The sequence below is a fragment of the Nyctereutes procyonoides genome, unplaced genomic scaffold, assembly GCF_905146905.1.
Source record: "Nyctereutes procyonoides isolate TBG_1078 unplaced genomic scaffold, NYPRO_anot_genome, whole genome shotgun sequence".
Taxonomy (NCBI): domain Eukaryota; kingdom Metazoa; phylum Chordata; class Mammalia; order Carnivora; family Canidae; genus Nyctereutes; species Nyctereutes procyonoides.
The window spans coordinates 12983004-12999629 of NW_026575131.1; the positions used below are offsets into that span (position 1 = coordinate 12983004).

General features: G+C 39.7%; 1 protein-coding gene across 5 annotated transcripts in view; it reads right to left on the reverse strand.

Annotated features, from left to right (window-relative positions):
* Nucleotides 1-16626, reverse strand: part of ITPR1 (inositol 1,4,5-trisphosphate receptor type 1) — a 318830-nt gene that overhangs the window by 200471 nt on the left and 101733 nt on the right. For all 5 annotated transcript variants that reach the window (XM_055343239.1, XM_055343238.1, XM_055343242.1 and 2 more), the window contains exon 5: nucleotides 2441-2556. In XM_055343239.1, the coding sequence (XP_055199214.1) occupies nucleotides 2441-2556 (116 nt within the window). The remainder of the gene's footprint in view (nucleotides 1-2440; nucleotides 2557-16626) is intronic.

The following is a 16626-nucleotide window of genomic DNA, read 5'->3' on the forward strand; positions in this document are numbered from 1 at the left end:
AAGGCATAAGTACTAACGAGCTAATGAGAGAGATGTGCAAGATTAAACTATCTTGCCCGACCCACTCAACTAGATTCACATAGTCCCAGCACGACTTCAGGAGGACCCTGAGACATCATAATGGTTGGGGGAGGCAGGGGGTGCTAGCGATATTCAATGGATAGGAGCCAGGGATGCTGGATGCCCCAAAATGCATAGTACAGTGTTGTATAAGGAAAAAGCATCATTCATCCTAGTTTTATGCCATCGTATAGTTTTATGTCTGGTTGACATTCACATGGGTTAAAAGGCTATCTGTAATTTCTAGGTCTAGCTCCTAACTACACTTTACATATCAACACAAAGCAGAGTATTACATGGTTTAATTACCATTAATTACCACTAAAACATTTACCCAAAATGCAAGTCTATTTTTAAAAAAGGAAGAATGTACTTTGCACTCTTTGTAACACTACCAAGATCTGCTCACCATTTTGGAAAATTACTTATGAAAAACATGTTTTTGGGGGGCCAGGACTACACACCTACCTGAGTCACAGTCTTTGGCTGCCTCATTCAGAGTTTATGCAAACAGGAGTGAGCATTTATTTACTTCCTTAAGTCCTCTAGAGTAATCCTGCCCAAGCATTAACTTACCACACAATTGTAAGATTTATTACTTTCTTTTTATTTTTCCATTACAATTCATTTTTTAAATCTGGTGTCTTCAGAGGTTGTATTATTTATGAATGTTATTTCCTGTTCATAGAGTTACGTAGTATTTTCTATTAAGACGGAGTCTGTTGGGCTTGAGAATGTCTGCCCTAAAATCATGAAAGTAATGATGCAATTCCTGAAGTATTCAAACCAACCTATTTGTTTCTGTTCTTTCTTCTTCTCCTCTACTTTCTACACCCTTCGCAGGAGTCTCAGACTGAGGTTTGTCACTTCTTGCTCAAGGAAGCCCTCCCTATCACATCACCTACACTTATTCACAAAGATGAATTTGGGTGCCCCTTCTAGGTGTTCCCACAACCTCCTAAGGCACTTTTAGGTTCACCTTGTAATACTATCTTGTCACCACCTCTTTACTCCTTATTAGCTATTACTCCTTATTAGCTATCAAGCTCCAAGAGGATTCAGATGCTGTCACAGTTTTATCCTGATCACCTACAATGGTGCTCATTCATTTAACAAATATTTCGTAAGCACCTACTATATGCCAGATACTATCACAGGCACTAGAGACACAGCAGTGAACAAGCCAGTCACTATTCCTCATCTTGTGGAGTGGTCATTTTAATGAATGAGGGAGGATAATTAAGGGAAGTACTAAATATACCTGCAGACTATTATCAGTGCTGAGAAAAATAGAGAGTGTTGTAGGGGGATTGCTTAGATAAGGAGGTGAGAAGAGACCTCACTGAAGTAACAAACAGAGATATGAAGGAGGCAAAGGTCTTAGGAAGAGTCAGGAGAAGAATGTTCTAAATTGACAGACTGAAAGCACAAAGGTAGCAAAATTATTAACAGCCTATGGTGCTTAAAAAAAGGAAGTGAAATAAATCACCAAGTCTCACATATTGTAGGCATGAGAGAGACAACAATGAACAAACCTAACACAAACCTGTGCCCTCAAGTAGTTTATATACTCGTGGGGGTAGCCAGCCAATAAAGTAAATTAGAAAAATTATGATAAATGACACTGAGAAAAATAAAGCAATAAAGGGGGATAGTGAACAGGTTGCAATTTTAATAATACTATATTGGATATATGTCATGTCCTTCTAAACATCTCAAAGTAGTTCCGTACAAATTAGCCTCAGAGAAAAATTAGGTCATCTAGATACTAAACACTAGAAAATGATGTCATCATTTTACAGAGAGAGAAATATGCTCAGGGAGGCTCAAAAACCTGCTCATCGTCACACAGCACATCAGCAGAATAAGCTTCTCACTTATATGCCAACTAATAGTTAAGATAAATACAATGATACACTAAAATTTATTAAGCACTTATGTTGCAGGCACTGTTTATGTGCCTTTTATAGGCTTCATTTATGTACTTCTCACACTAATCTTCTGATGTGGATATTATTAACGTTCCCATTTTATAAGAAGGTAACGAAGCCACCAAAGAGCTAATTAACTTTCCCAAAATCAGCAATGAGTGAGTGACGTAGCCAGGATTTGCCTCAAGAACTTGCGCTCATAACTGGTACTCTTAGCTAGAGTCATCCGAGAAAGACACTGGCTAAGAAAACAGTAACTCTCAAGGTATCCCAGGATGACTAGGACTATCTTTCCTTAGGGCCAGTTCCCTTTCATCCTTTTATCAAAGGACATGTGAAAGGCAGTGTCCAGAGCTGGAGAGTTGCATAACTAACCCATTTTACTCAGACACAACCCAGGTGGCCGCTTCTAAGACCCTCATCAAGGGAAGGCCCCTCACAATACGTACATGCAGTTTGTTGAGCAACACCGCATCTGTTGTGCTGTTGGCTCCCGGCTTAGCAGCTTTCCAGAACTGTTTCTGGGCAGAGTAGCGATTCATGGGACATAGCTTAAAGAGGCAATCTAGAAGTGAAACAAATAAAAGTGTTTTTGAGAAACCAGATGCACTCAACCTATGAAAAAAAACATTATACGTAAGTACAAATGACAAGATAAGGCCCTTTTAGGAATCTCTCCTCTGACATTTTTTTTTTCTCCTCTGACCTTTAATTCACACCACATGTGAGGTGCCAGGTGAGGAAACTGAGGCTTTCAGAAAGTCAGTTAATTCAATATCACTGTCACACAGTCAGTTAAGCTTATTCCCTGAGAAGTTTACATTTTGACATAATTGGGTTTTTCAAATGGTTAAGTAATTTGTAGAGTAAAATTAATAATTCTGGAACGAAAACCCAGGTTTGGAAAAAGTATACCCTGAAGTATTTCAAGAACAAGCTTCTAAGGAAATTTCAATCTACTAACCACACACTTATTCTCATTTGTTCACTGAAACAGATTCTCTTAAAGGACCTTGAATAGGAAAATACCTAGTTATGGTCTTCACCAAATAACTCTCTCAAACCAACAAAAGTTAATTTGCTATCAACTAGGACTTTGCTCTAATTCAGACTATTTCTTCTAGTTGGGATCAATGAATTTTTACAAAGTACTGAACAAATAATCGACACTGTTGGGGAAAAAATATAAAAGATCATTTAATTGTAGAAAAAGTACTTTCCTCCTTTCTGTAATCTTCTTCACTAAATAATTCTACTTATTCATAAGCAGTTATAAGGTAAATATAAAACCAAACCACTGATACCCATAATTATCAAGAACATAATCCATCTATTCAAAGTAATCATTAGGGCATATAAAAGAGGTCATCTAGATTTTTAGAAAACAAAGGACACCACAAATAATCTATTAAAAGATAGAACTGCTGTCCCCACATCTTATGAAAGCCATAGATTACTGTCATTTACTGTATCAGTAGCAACTTAATATCATCATTGAGACAATATTCCTACCAGTTTGACATATGTGAACCCCCATTTACCATGTAAATAATCACATACAACCGGGAAACTGTCAGCTTTAAAGGTCCTATCTTTGGTAGTAAACGGAGGTGGGCTGGACAAAGGTGATTTCCTTGATAATCATGTCACTTAAAAGGCATTCAAAAACAGGCATGCCATGCCATTGGTATTAATATTTGACAGAGAACTTATTTTATGGGCCAGATAAACAACTTCAAATTTCATCAATAATGAGAGTAAAATGGTCTATTTTTTTTCCTCCAACACACTTCATATGATAATTGCTAAATGGTATGAATTGCAAACAAAAGAATTTAAGTTGATTCTAGGAACAATCAGGCTGGAACTATAATGCCAAGGGATTAACATGCAATGGAAAGTACCATTCTACAAGTGTTCCTGGGACAGTCAAGTCAAACACCCCACTTAAATAATTGCGCTACACAATACAGTTTCAAAACTTCAGGTGACTGACTTTACCTTCACCTAGGATGAGAGTATAAATTTAAGTACTATCAATTCAACCAAAGCCTTACCATAACTTCTATACTAACTGTTTTCCTTGGACAAAACATTGCATTGGATTAAGCATATTTACAACCAACCAGCTATGTAAATATAAGAAATGCTAACAAACTAGTAACAGAACCAAATTAGCCTTGCTGATTTTGTCCTGTCTTCCCAGTTGCTTAGCAACTGATTCAAAGAGAAAATTAAATTAAGCAATTCAAATGTGATGTTAAACTAACCTTCCAAAATTCTGCAAGTCAGCGGCTCCACATTGCCCTTTGCTATTTGGACGGCACAGCAGGGCAAAATTAAAGTTCCACTGGATTCTAATACTGTGCTAAGTATAGAAACACACAAATACAGGAAATCCAGTAGAAGAATATATAATACATATTTGAGAGAAAGGAGTACCTGTGTGTGTGCGCGCATGTGTGTGTATACATGTGTGTATATATATGTGTGGGTGTATATATATTTATATATGCATGTACACACAATGTATGCACACACGTACATATACACACATACACAGTGGTTTGATCTCACGCCAAAGAAATGCCACAAAGAATACCTTATGTGACAAGGGTTATTTTAGGCCTTTGAAGAATAAACTAAACTAAGCTTTCAAAAAATTACTCCTGAATATTCCTAAGCTTTAGCAGATGCCATACTGGGCTAACACAGAAGTAGTTTGCTGAATAGAGGGTTGGGTTAAGTGCTGAAGGGCTGAGTGGGCTGGAACCCAGGCAGAACAGGCCATGGGTGATCTTCTATGGTTTAAACAGCATCCCAGAACTTGGTTGGAGGGATTACAGTCAACTGCTTGAAGATGCATTAACTATGAAATGAGCACTTGTGGTACATAGTTAAGAGAAGAGAAGTCAAGGGGCACCTGGGTGGCTCAGTCATTTAAGTGTCAGACTCTTGATCTCGGCTCAGGTCTTGATCTCAGGGTCGTGAGTTCAAGCCCCACGTTAGAGAAAACAAAAAACAAACAAACAAAAAACCCCAGAAGAAGTCAAGGGGAGCCATAGGTGTTTATGGAGCCCTCTGCAACAGGGTGCCTGGGGGAGAAAGCAAAGAAGCTCTCTCAGAGGGAGCCTCCTAGGGACTAAGATAATAAAGGCTGCCAAAGAACAGCCGAAACCCTGTTCTCTACACACCATCCACATCTCTAGAACAAAAGGCTCCTGAGTGCAGAGATTTTTGTCTGTTTGGCATGTACTTGTTACCCAGGGCCTAGAAGTACAGAAAGAGTGCAAGCGATCGTTGCTGAATTAATGCCCAGATTGTGTTATCATCTCTACAGCTCCCCCAAGTAATGACAGGGAAGTTCTCTCAAGACACCTCCAGTTCTAAGTGCTCAGGAATCTATTCACTGATTCAGTTATCATTTACTAAAGTGCCTAGTGTGTGCTGGGTGCTGAAAACAGAACACTGAGCCCATCTTGCAAGTTTCTTCATGACAGCAAAAAACTAAAGACACAACTTGAATTACTCAAGTCAAAAGTATGGTGGAGGAAAGAATTATATACTGACACAATATCCTGCTGGAGGGGAGCTGCATTTTACACAAGGTCATCAGGACGGGCACCCCCAGGACAGTGGTGTCTGACAGAGAACTGAAGGGTGTGAAGGAGCCACTTGATAAACATCAGGAGGCAAAGCCTTCCATGCAAAAGGACTAGCAAGTGCAAAGGCCCTTCAGTGAAAGAAATTTTGATAAGGTTAAAAAAAATTTGAAGACATGGCCTGGAACGTACCAGGCAACAGGAAGAGTTACAAGAGACATGGCCGAGACACAAGCAGATGCTGCATTATGTAGGATTGTATAGACCCTGGTGAGGCATGTAATTATTCTTTTAACAGCGGTGAGAAGCAACCAAAGGCTATAAGCAAAGAACCTGATAAGGGAGCCTCCTTTTTGTTATTGGTGCCTACTAAGAAAAGGAAGGCTGGGAGGGGTAGATTTGGGGAGAAAAGAAGAAATTACTAATTTTAACTATGCTTAGTTTGAGATGCCTATGAAACATTCAAGCTGAAATGTTGAATAAGCCATCTACCACCTAGCAGATTGGAAATACAGGAATTATTTAAGGAGTAAGGGCAGGGCGCAGGAGAAGGATAGAGATGCTGAAGAGGAGAAAAGTTGAGGAAGTCAGCTTTATAAATACAATGTAGCTACTACCCATCTGTGACCGGGAGGGCAAAATAAAGACCCTTCCTCCCTCTTTCCCTCTCCCCAGAAGAAAACAGAAAAACCCAAATCCACCCTCTACTAAACTCAGTTCCGTCTTCCTAAGTTGCAATAAATGAATATGGAAAGAGGATGGAGGGATGGATAAAGAGACATGAAGCCTGAGTATCTGCAGAGGGGTACCAGGGAGAAGGAAGCCAGTTTGCTCAGTGGAACCCTGGAAAAGCTCAGGAACCCAGGATAACACTGTGCAGGACACATTACTGCCCAACCCAGAGCAAGGACAAAGGGCTCCAGGGCTGAGCACAGTGCTGGGAACCAGTAGTGACAGATGACTCCATCCCCCTCCTACATGGAAACATACAGAGGCTTTTCACAAGGAGAGAAGACTCAGTATGTGCTATGAAAGAATTATGTACACAAAGAAAAATAAGATTATTACTAACTCCACGGGAAAGCTGCACATTAAAATCAAGTATGTTGATAGCTCAAGAGCGAACAATATTTACATAGTCACAAAAATCAAAGACTGACTACTAGTCTAGCCAAAAAGAAGTGGTATAACTCTAATGCGAGTATGGAAGAGGAGCAGAGGGCGTCAGAAAGCCAACCTCATCTGTAATAACAGGAAGTCAACAGAAGAGATTTATAATAGGTTAATCTACAGACATCAAGAGATACACATCATCTAGAAAAACGGGTAAATACCAGTAAAAAAATGTTAAAATATTCTAAATTGCTGCCTCTGGAACGTGGAAGGCATGAGGTATCAGATATAGGACTGTTTATTTTTATTCTGCATTTTATCAATGTTTGAACTTTTTTGAGGTGAAATTCACATAACATAAAACTAATCATTTTAAAGTGAACGATTCAGTGGCATTCAGTACACCACAATGTTATGCAATCACCACCTCTACCTAGTTCCAAAATATTGCTATCACCCACAAAAGAAAACGCCATATCTATGAAATTCATTCCAAACCCCTCATATTTCACTTTTTTAAAGAATGTGCAATTATCAATGAAAATGCTTAACTTTTTTAAACAACCTTTTTGTACCCAAAGGCATTTCAGTTCTTGCTTAGTTATCATTCTGCAAATGAGTGACAAAAGGCAGCAAGATGGATAATGGCATGGATCAGTGGGAATACAGAAATCTTCTGCACTGTTGATAGGTACACTACTAGGGTGAGTCAAGTTATGTAGATGCATAGAACCTGTAACATATAATCCAGCAATTCTGCTACAGGGCATATATCCCAAAGATATGTCTCACAGCCAGGCCCTCGAGTCTCCATGTCCACTTGAAGGAGGAGATTCCAGGAAAGAGTGAGAAACTCTACTGGTGTGCAAGTAACATAAAACCTGTATTGATAGCCAGTTATCAATGATAGCCAATCTCACATGACCCCACCATGCTACAAGGAGTTAAAAAATGTAATTCGGCTGAGCGCCCAGGAAGAAGGCATTTGCTGTGTACCTAGCCAGCCTCTAAGGCTGTCTGTCCCTCTGAATGCCAAGGACCCATTTCACACTCTCTCACCACCACCCACCACTCAGTGTTGTAGCAATTAATCAGACAAAAACAGTCCCTTCTCTCATAGAATTTGGGCTCTTCAAACCTACTTCAATGACCAAAAACACAAATGATCAATAACCTATTTTTTTTTTTGAAATTCTTCATTTCACCTATCATACGTAAACACAATTTTATATGGAGAGAAATCAAGGGGAGAGTTATGTAAGTTACAAGTATGAAAAATTTCAGGGTTGATCATTCATATGTTGCCCTCTTTTCAACAGGGTAAGAGGCAGAGGAACAAAAATTTCAAAAGAACAGACAGCGTGATTAACAAAGAAAAGGCAGAGGATTAATTCCCCAGTAAGGCAGTTAAGATTTAAAAAGAAGTATTGAAAGGGGAATACAAAACAATCCATATTTTAAGTATCCTCCCAACTCAACTTTGCTACACTGAAAGTCTCACAAGGGCAGGACTTACCTGCCTTATTCATCATTCTGTCTCCACTGCATTCAGTAAAATATCAGGCCAATGAATAAATGGATACTCAAGGTGGAAGAACTCTAAAGTGCCAGTTCACTACAGCAAAACCTACTCTATTTTCAACAAAAGCCTTCCCTGAACAAGTAATTAACTCCAGTTCACTAAAAGAGGAAACCAGTACAACACATTGTTGCATCTGTTTCTTGCTAATCACATTTCCCAAGTCATGACAGGAGCCCTTTGAAGTTAAGTGACATTTGCCAACTCGGACTGCCAAATAAACCTTTCACTGCCTGTCTGTAAAAAAAAAAAAAAAAAAAAAAAAAAATACACACTGTTATTAAAAGACAAAGGAAAACAAGGTAATGTTCCCCCCTTAGGCAAGCAGATGCTTTCTGTGGGTAGAAAACTCAGGACAGATACTGTTTAAACTTACGACAGGTAGTAAATAAGCCCTAGAGAACTAAAGTACAGGATAGGGAATGTAGACAACAGTAGTATACTATAAACATCAGATTTGCTAACAGAATTATTCCAATCGGTAAAAAAAAAAAAAAAGATAATGTAATGCGATAGAGATGCTAATTATTGCTACAATGGCAATCATATTACAATATATAAACATATCAAATTATCAAGAGTTCCATACCTTAGATTTATGTTATATGTCAAACATATTTCAATTTTTAAAATACATGTTAAAAAAAAAAAAGAAAACCCAAGCTGACTACAGGCTAGCCTGCTATTCTCTGCCTTTACCAGTTTTCATGGTTGTAGAGCCATCATTCACAAACACATTTAAAAAGTGGAAACACAGGTGGACACTTCCTTTTTGATCTACTTTAGCTCAATCAAGTAAATTTTTATTTACCTATTTGCAAGCATTACTTGAAATGGATCAGCTTTAACCCAAAGATAGAAAGTAAAAAATTACTTAAAAAAAGCAAGGCCTCTTCCCATTTATACAAGACCAAAGTGTACACAAGTTCCTTCCAGCTGCAGCCTTAGCACAGGCATCTGCCAATCTTTGGAATGTCAGTGTCCTGCCCTCTGCACCTGGACAGATGCAGAGACCCAGAGCCAGCTAAGATCACTGTGATAGCAGGGTCAGATGTCCCTGGGCAATATGCATAGTGTATCAATGAGGGGTGATGGGTCTTTGCAACAGGGGCAGTGTCCTCTTCCCCCATCCCCAAAAGGGTTCCTAAGCAGGAACCTTGTTGTGCCCCTAACAGCTACAGTAGTGCCTAAGCCTGGCTGCCTCCCTATTGATTTTGTGAGCTACCCACTGTTCTTCCAGCAGTTTGCTTTTTTGGCTTATCTTAGTTTCTACTGCTTACAACCAAGAGTCGAGCTGACCTACAGAGTGAAAAACCACTGCACTCTGCTGGCAATGGAAACAAACAAAGGCTTTTAACATCACCAAAGACAATGCCAAAAAGGAAGAGACAGCAAATCTGGAAAGCTCTGGGTACTCCAGCCATGGTTCCATCCCTCACTAGCTGAGCAGTGTTGGCCAGATTGTTAAAGCTCTCTGTGTCTGCATGTCTTCCTCTGGCAAACGAGTCATCCCTAAGGGACCACAGACCCTTGAGATCTGATAGAGTACATGGAAGCATATAATCCAGGTCAGGTAAGTCACAGAAAACCCAGAGATGGAAAGGCTGAAGTGTACACTGCTCTGCAGTCTAGCTGACCGATTTAAACCTCAGCTCTATCATGTTAGCTGTATCATCTTGGAGAAAATTATCTCATCCCTGTAGGTTTTTGTCTCTTGCCTATAAAAGGGCAATAACCACAAGAGCTAACTACAAACTAACTTAGAAGATTAAATTAACTACTTCATTTAAAACACTTAGTACAGATGCTGCCACAGAGTAAACACTCAATAAATATTCACCCTTGTGATGGAATGGATAAACCAACTGCATATTCATTCTACACTGCAATGCTAGGAGGAAACACTGTAATGGATAACCAACTATTGTTTCATACAACATAGATGGATTTCACATTGTTTTGAGTGAAAGAAGTCAAAACAAAACAAAAAAAGAATCTATTTATATGAATTCAAGAACAAGCAGAACTAATCTATAGATACAGGGCATGAATACTGGTTACCTTTGTTGGGGGGTAATATTTCTTGAGAAGGGGCACTTTCTGAGGTGCTGGAAGTGGTCTCTACCTCAATGTGAGTGGGGGTCATGAGAGACAGAGAGTAAAACTTCTATGATATCTGCATTTAAAGTACATGTGTATATATGTATATTTGTGTGTGTATGTAATACCTCAATAAAAGATAATAATGAAATAGCTGTTCTCACAAAAAAGAGGATTAAACACACTTTCCCGTTATGTAGAAAGGTTAACAATAGTGTCTGATTTCCACTGCTGGGAAAACATGATTTGTTTTGCCAGGGGTTTGGGTTGGGCATTTGCTGGTTTATAATGGAGAAGAGGAAAGGCACAACAGAGATTACATCACTGCCTCCCCAAATGGCCTCAATTATTTGCATTATTCGCAGGACACCCTGGGCAATGAGCATTCCCTGGCCCAATGCCTAACACCCAGAGAGACTGTGACTGAGACAGGCTTTTCCCCGCTGACTCCCTGTATTAGCCAAATATAATACCATTAATAGGCAACAGTTTAAAAATGCAATCTGTAACAAAATGCTAGGATGTCTATTTGCTTCAAACTAATCAGGGAGAGGGGAATGGGGGATGCAGATGAAACAAGATTGGCCATGAGTTGGTAACTGTTAAAGGTGGGTTTTGGGTACATGGAAGTTCACTATACTATTATTCTTTCATCTTGTATATAGGCTTAAACTTTTATTTTTTTAAGATTTTATTTATTTATTCATGACAGACAGATACAGAGAGAGAGAAAGGCAGAGGAAGAAGCAGGCTCCATGCAGGGAGCCCGATGTGGGACTCAATCCTAGGACTCTGGGATCACGCCCTGAGCCAAAGGCAGACACTCAACCACTGAGCCACCTGGGCATCCCTAGGCTTAAAATTTTATATAGTAAAATCATCTGTGAAATTTCTTTTTAAGTATGAAATGTTTATAAAACCCAAAGTATTCACCAAGTTCAAAACAATGTTGTTTTAAGTTAAAAGGAAATCTTGTTTTATATGTAACCTGGTCCAATTTGCCAATCTACCTGAAAATCAATATATTCTGTAAAGGAAAAAGTGGATAGACTGGTCAAATAAGAAATGTAATAGAGTGGGGGCACCTGAGTGGCTCAGTTGGTTGACTATCTGATTCTTGGTTTCAGCTCAGGTCATGATCTCAGGATTGTGAGATCGAACTTCCATGCCGGGGAAACCATGTTCAACAGGGAGTCTGCTTGAGATCCTTTTTTTCTGCCCCTCCCCACCACCCCCAAACATGCTCTTGGGCTCTCTGAAATAAATAAATCTTTAACAAAAAAAAAGAAAAAAGAAAAAATACAATAGACTGAAATGCACCCAAAAATGAGAGGATGCCCAGCTCTAAGATCGAATAGCTTGTAATTCCATGGACTATGGAAAGAAAGCTCTTCTCTGACATAATACTACATCCCTGGCACCTCTCAGACTTAAAGGCAAATGAAATTTCACTGTGTAATAGCCCTAGCTATTTAGACAGCTACAGCACTTGTTCACCTCTGTGAATATGTCAAATCTCCTACAAAAGGGCATTCAGAAGGTCTGGAACATCCAGTCTAAAAGGAGTTACATAAGCTATTGGACTGGTCATCCTGGGATCCTCCTGGAAAAAATATTTTTCAAATTAGAAACTCCCATTACATAAAGGAAACCCAGGCTGTCTCAAAATAATTTGATTTCTCCTTCATTCACCAAACATTTCTTAAGTGCCAGTGGACTAGAGACAGAGTCAGTAAAATCTGGTCCTAAATGTCCTCAGGGAGAGAGGAGCCCACCAGTAATTCTAGAAGGTATGAAGCAGAAAAGTCACCTAATCCAATGTGTGGAGAGGTGAGAGAGTCAGTGAGAGAAGGCCCCTCAAGCGAGCTTTGCAGGGTCTATTGTTGAAGCCAAGGGGTGAGGCAGGAAGAGGGACAGACGATATAGAAAGAGTAAGAAATCTGTTGCATTATATGCAGCATATCAGCCTCAGAATTACCTTACTTCTCTATGAAGTGGGCCAGACCTTCCGACATGGCCCACAGTTGACCATGAGAAAAGCTGATACTGCTAACCTGCTCTCTCCTACTCTCCCCTACCTGGAAACCTCAACAGTGCATTTTCTTCACTGGTTCTCCATCTTGTATTCAAGAAATCAACAAACCTGTCGTTGCAGGCTTGCACCCAATTCTCCACAGAGGATAAGAGGGCAAGTGAACACAACCAACCAAGAGAAGACACTATCTCACTTGTCTCGCTCTGGTCCTTTCTCTACTGGTCTCCACTGAAAACCCAGAAAGCCAACTCTGAGCCCCTTAGTACTTTGCCCCCTTTGTGGGAGATTTCCCAACTGGCCCCTGTCATTTGTGAGCAGGACCTCTCCTCCACATGTTTTTGGCTTTTTACATATTACTCATACTGTCAATAAACAGATTCCTTCCAAAGAAGCCCTTTCACTGACTCTGACCCAGCAAAAAGGAATTAACCAAACAAATCAAGAGTCAAAGAGGTCATATATTTACCCTAAATGAAAAGTCGTCTTCTGAATTTCATGACCTATGTTTTCCTTTACTTACACTTTATTTTTATCTTTGCAAACACACACAGAATACCATCAGCAGCCTTTTGAAGTCAAAATATTTGCCAAGAATCATGATTATTAAACTTCTCTCCCCAAAACATCTACCTGAAAGATACACATTGCCACCCAAAATAGTGGCTTATAATAAAAGTTTTCAAGAAGCATTTCAAAAATGATAACCTCCCCTCAAACAAAGGTGATTATACGAGGATTCCTCAACACTGTTGTAGGCATTGTGGATGTCACCTATAATTATTTGTTGTGGCAGGCCGTCCTGTGCACTGTAGGATATTTAGCAGCATCCCTGGCCTGTACTCTTCAGTTGTCAGTAGTAACCCATCCCCCAGTTTCTTAAAAACCAAAAATGTCTCTCTATTAGAGGTTGCCAAATGTCCTCTGGGTGGGGCAAAATTACCCCCCCCCAATTGAGAACCACAGGATTAAATCGTCCTTCCTATCCTTCTTGAGGAATCAATACCCTAAAGGCACCAAAAGTGACAAGATGGACTGATAAAGACAACAGAGAGAGGCAAAAAGCATTCTAGACTCTTACGAATTATGTCTAGAAAGCAGCTTTTTTGGTTGCTGTACTTGAAATTCTACTTGACAGCTGGAACTCTCTTTCTATAACCGACTCCCCCGCCTAAAATCCGTTAGGGTTGTGATTCTCCACCCTGGCTCATCCTCAGAGTCACAGAGAGAGCTTTCAGAGTAATACAGTACTCTGGCCCCTCCCTCCCACATTCTAATTCTTTGGTCTGAAAGTGGGAGATGAGCAAGGTTTCCCATCCAAACTCCCTAGGTGATTTCCACTGACTCTCTTAGTTCACATGGCAGTAGGGTGCTCAAACAAGGGTATATCATAATTGATAAACAAGGGTATATCAATTATTGCCATAATTGCCAGATTTTACTAAAATACAGATGTCTAACTGGAGAGTGTGGCCTAGAAATCCTCATTTCTCTCGAATTCTCCAGGTGATTCTAATGTGAATGGTCCCCAATCACACACTCTGAGAAACAGTGGCCTATGGAATACACGAATTACAAAAACAGCACTTCTCAAACTTTAATAGACAGACAAATCATCTAAGGCTCTTGTTAAAAGGCAGGCACTAATTCAGCAGCTCTGAGGAAGGATCTGGAATTCAGCATTTCTAACAAGCTCCCAGGTGAAGAGAAGTGCTGGTTTGGGGGACTACTCTGCTAGGAAGGTTCTAACAGACTCAAGAGATTGCTAGCAACTTGGATTCCCAAGTCCAAGCACATCTATCAAAGAGCTTAGCAATGAGAACGCTCAGATGCTTCAAAAGTTCAGGCGTGGTAGAAAGAATGGGAGCCAGGAATGCGTGGCCCTTCATATGGCCCATCTCCAGCTTTACTTCTTCACAGCACTCCTCCACCAACGTCCCACTCTGGCCATTCCAAACTACTTCCAATTCTCACGAACATGTGCCATATGTCACTCTTCCATATCTTTACCAAGTTGTTCCCTGCCAGAAATTGTCTTCCCATGCCACCATCTTAATCAGCACAATCGTCATTTTTTGCCTAGGCTCTTCTTCATCTATTATGCTGTAGGTTCACCTCAAAGTTCAGCTCCCCAGGGAAGACAGGCATGTCCTCCATCCTACTCCTCCCTACCATGCAGGATCATCATTCTGACCCCATGATCCCAAACAGTGCCTTCAGTTTAAGACTGCCTTATGACTTGTCTACATAAAGGGTATGTGGATTCATGTGATTTAATCAGAAAATATCTAACACCATTTTAAAATGTATTCAGTAGAAAAGGTTCTTTTCTCTCCCTGGATTGTAAAAAAAAAAAAAAAAAAAAAAAAAAAAATGGGTAAGACTCTAGGAACAGCAAGACTCTAACTATCCTTGGTGGCAAATACTGCCAATTCAGAAATTAAAAGTATCTAGACCCATTTAATGATCAAAGTTCCCAATATTATTTCAACCTTAGATTTCACTCTCCCCACTTCCCATCTTATGCTTCCATCCTCCATCCTCCCCACTCTACTCCTGTCTTGCCTACTTCACCACAGATCCTATCTGGGTAGCAGCAGATGTGGGAAGAAGGGCAGCAAAGTTCTTACTTGGCTGGAGGTTATCAAGCTGACTTCATACCCTAGATGATATATGCTTAAAGCTTACTTTTTTCATTTTTTGGGTACTTTTTTCTTAGATTTTTATTTGTAAATAATTTCAAATTTACAGAGGAGTTGAAAGAATAGTAACACATGAACTATTCTCTATCCAAAGTCACCTTTTACGAACATTTTGCCCATTTGCTTTATCATTCATATTCTCTGTATATACATATAGAATATCTAACATACAGGAACAAATATGACATAATTTCCTGAGCCATTTGGGTTAAGTTGCATTAAAACTATGCCCTTGACACTTCTTTGTCTATTTCCTAAAAATAAGGATATCCTCTAACATGACCACAGCACAATATCAATATCAGTAAATTTAACATTGATCTTGTACTTTTATCTAGCCTATAGTCCACACCTCTACTTTGTCATTTGATCCAACAATGGCCTTTCTAATACTTTCCCCCTCCAGTTCACAATCCCATTAGGACCTGGGACATTTGCTTATAACGTTACTACAGCTGATCGTCATCTGTCACAGCCCTGACATTTAATAACACAATCCTCCATTTTTTTAAACCAAATAGTTTTCAGTTGGGGTCTGAAGTTTCCTTGCAGTTCAATTCCAGCTAGAATACTACATAAAGGATACCATACCCTTCTGGGGGCATTGCCTCTGTAAAGACATGGTGTCCATCTGATCTGGTTGGCACTTTAACAGTCATCCTGGAGATCAGCCTGCCACTGCTGGAGGTCCCTCCTCTGTACTCCCTCCTCAGAATAGATAGGGGGATACCTATCTATTCTGGGAGTCATAGCCCCTCCTCAGTCTCTGAAGATCCAGCACTGTGCTCCCAGGATCTTCTCTGCAGAGGCCTCCTTTCCAGCTACAATGATCTCCATACCAATTCTCACACATGGCCCGTATATATCCAATGGAAAAATCCTGAGTTCTTTGCTTGGGCAAACTGACACCAATGTACAGAAATACTTTTATTAACACACCTAGACAATCCTTTCATCCCCTAGATATTTCCTAGTTGGAATCAGACACCCCCATCTCCTCCCAAGCAAAAGAGACACATACTCAACTTTCCAAGTAGTCCTGTTGTAAGTCTTTACAGTTAATGCCTTCATAAATGTTCAGAATCCACCCTCATGTATGCATTACCCTTTGTGTCTTGGTGTCTCAGCAGAGACGTCTAACTTCCATCCTATATACCTCATCAACTCCAACCTCCCACTTCCAGAATTCTGCAATGGCCTGCAAATGCAGGCCCTGGGTCTTATTCATCACCATGTTACAAAGGGCCTAGCAGGTACATAATCCTTCAATAACCACTGTTTAATGAATTATAATGTACCTCCCACCTAGAATACATTCTCAAGCACAACTGAAAACTGTCATCTAAAAATGAGGTCTTACCTTATTTCCTTCCCTCTGACTTCTTTTTTTCCACTTGTTTTTTAAGTCAAAAGTTGGTATGTTATATGTCTGTTTCATTTTCATGTTTTGTTACCAGTAAGCTTCAAATGTTTCTATATGGACTCATTTTTTCATTGGGATTTCATT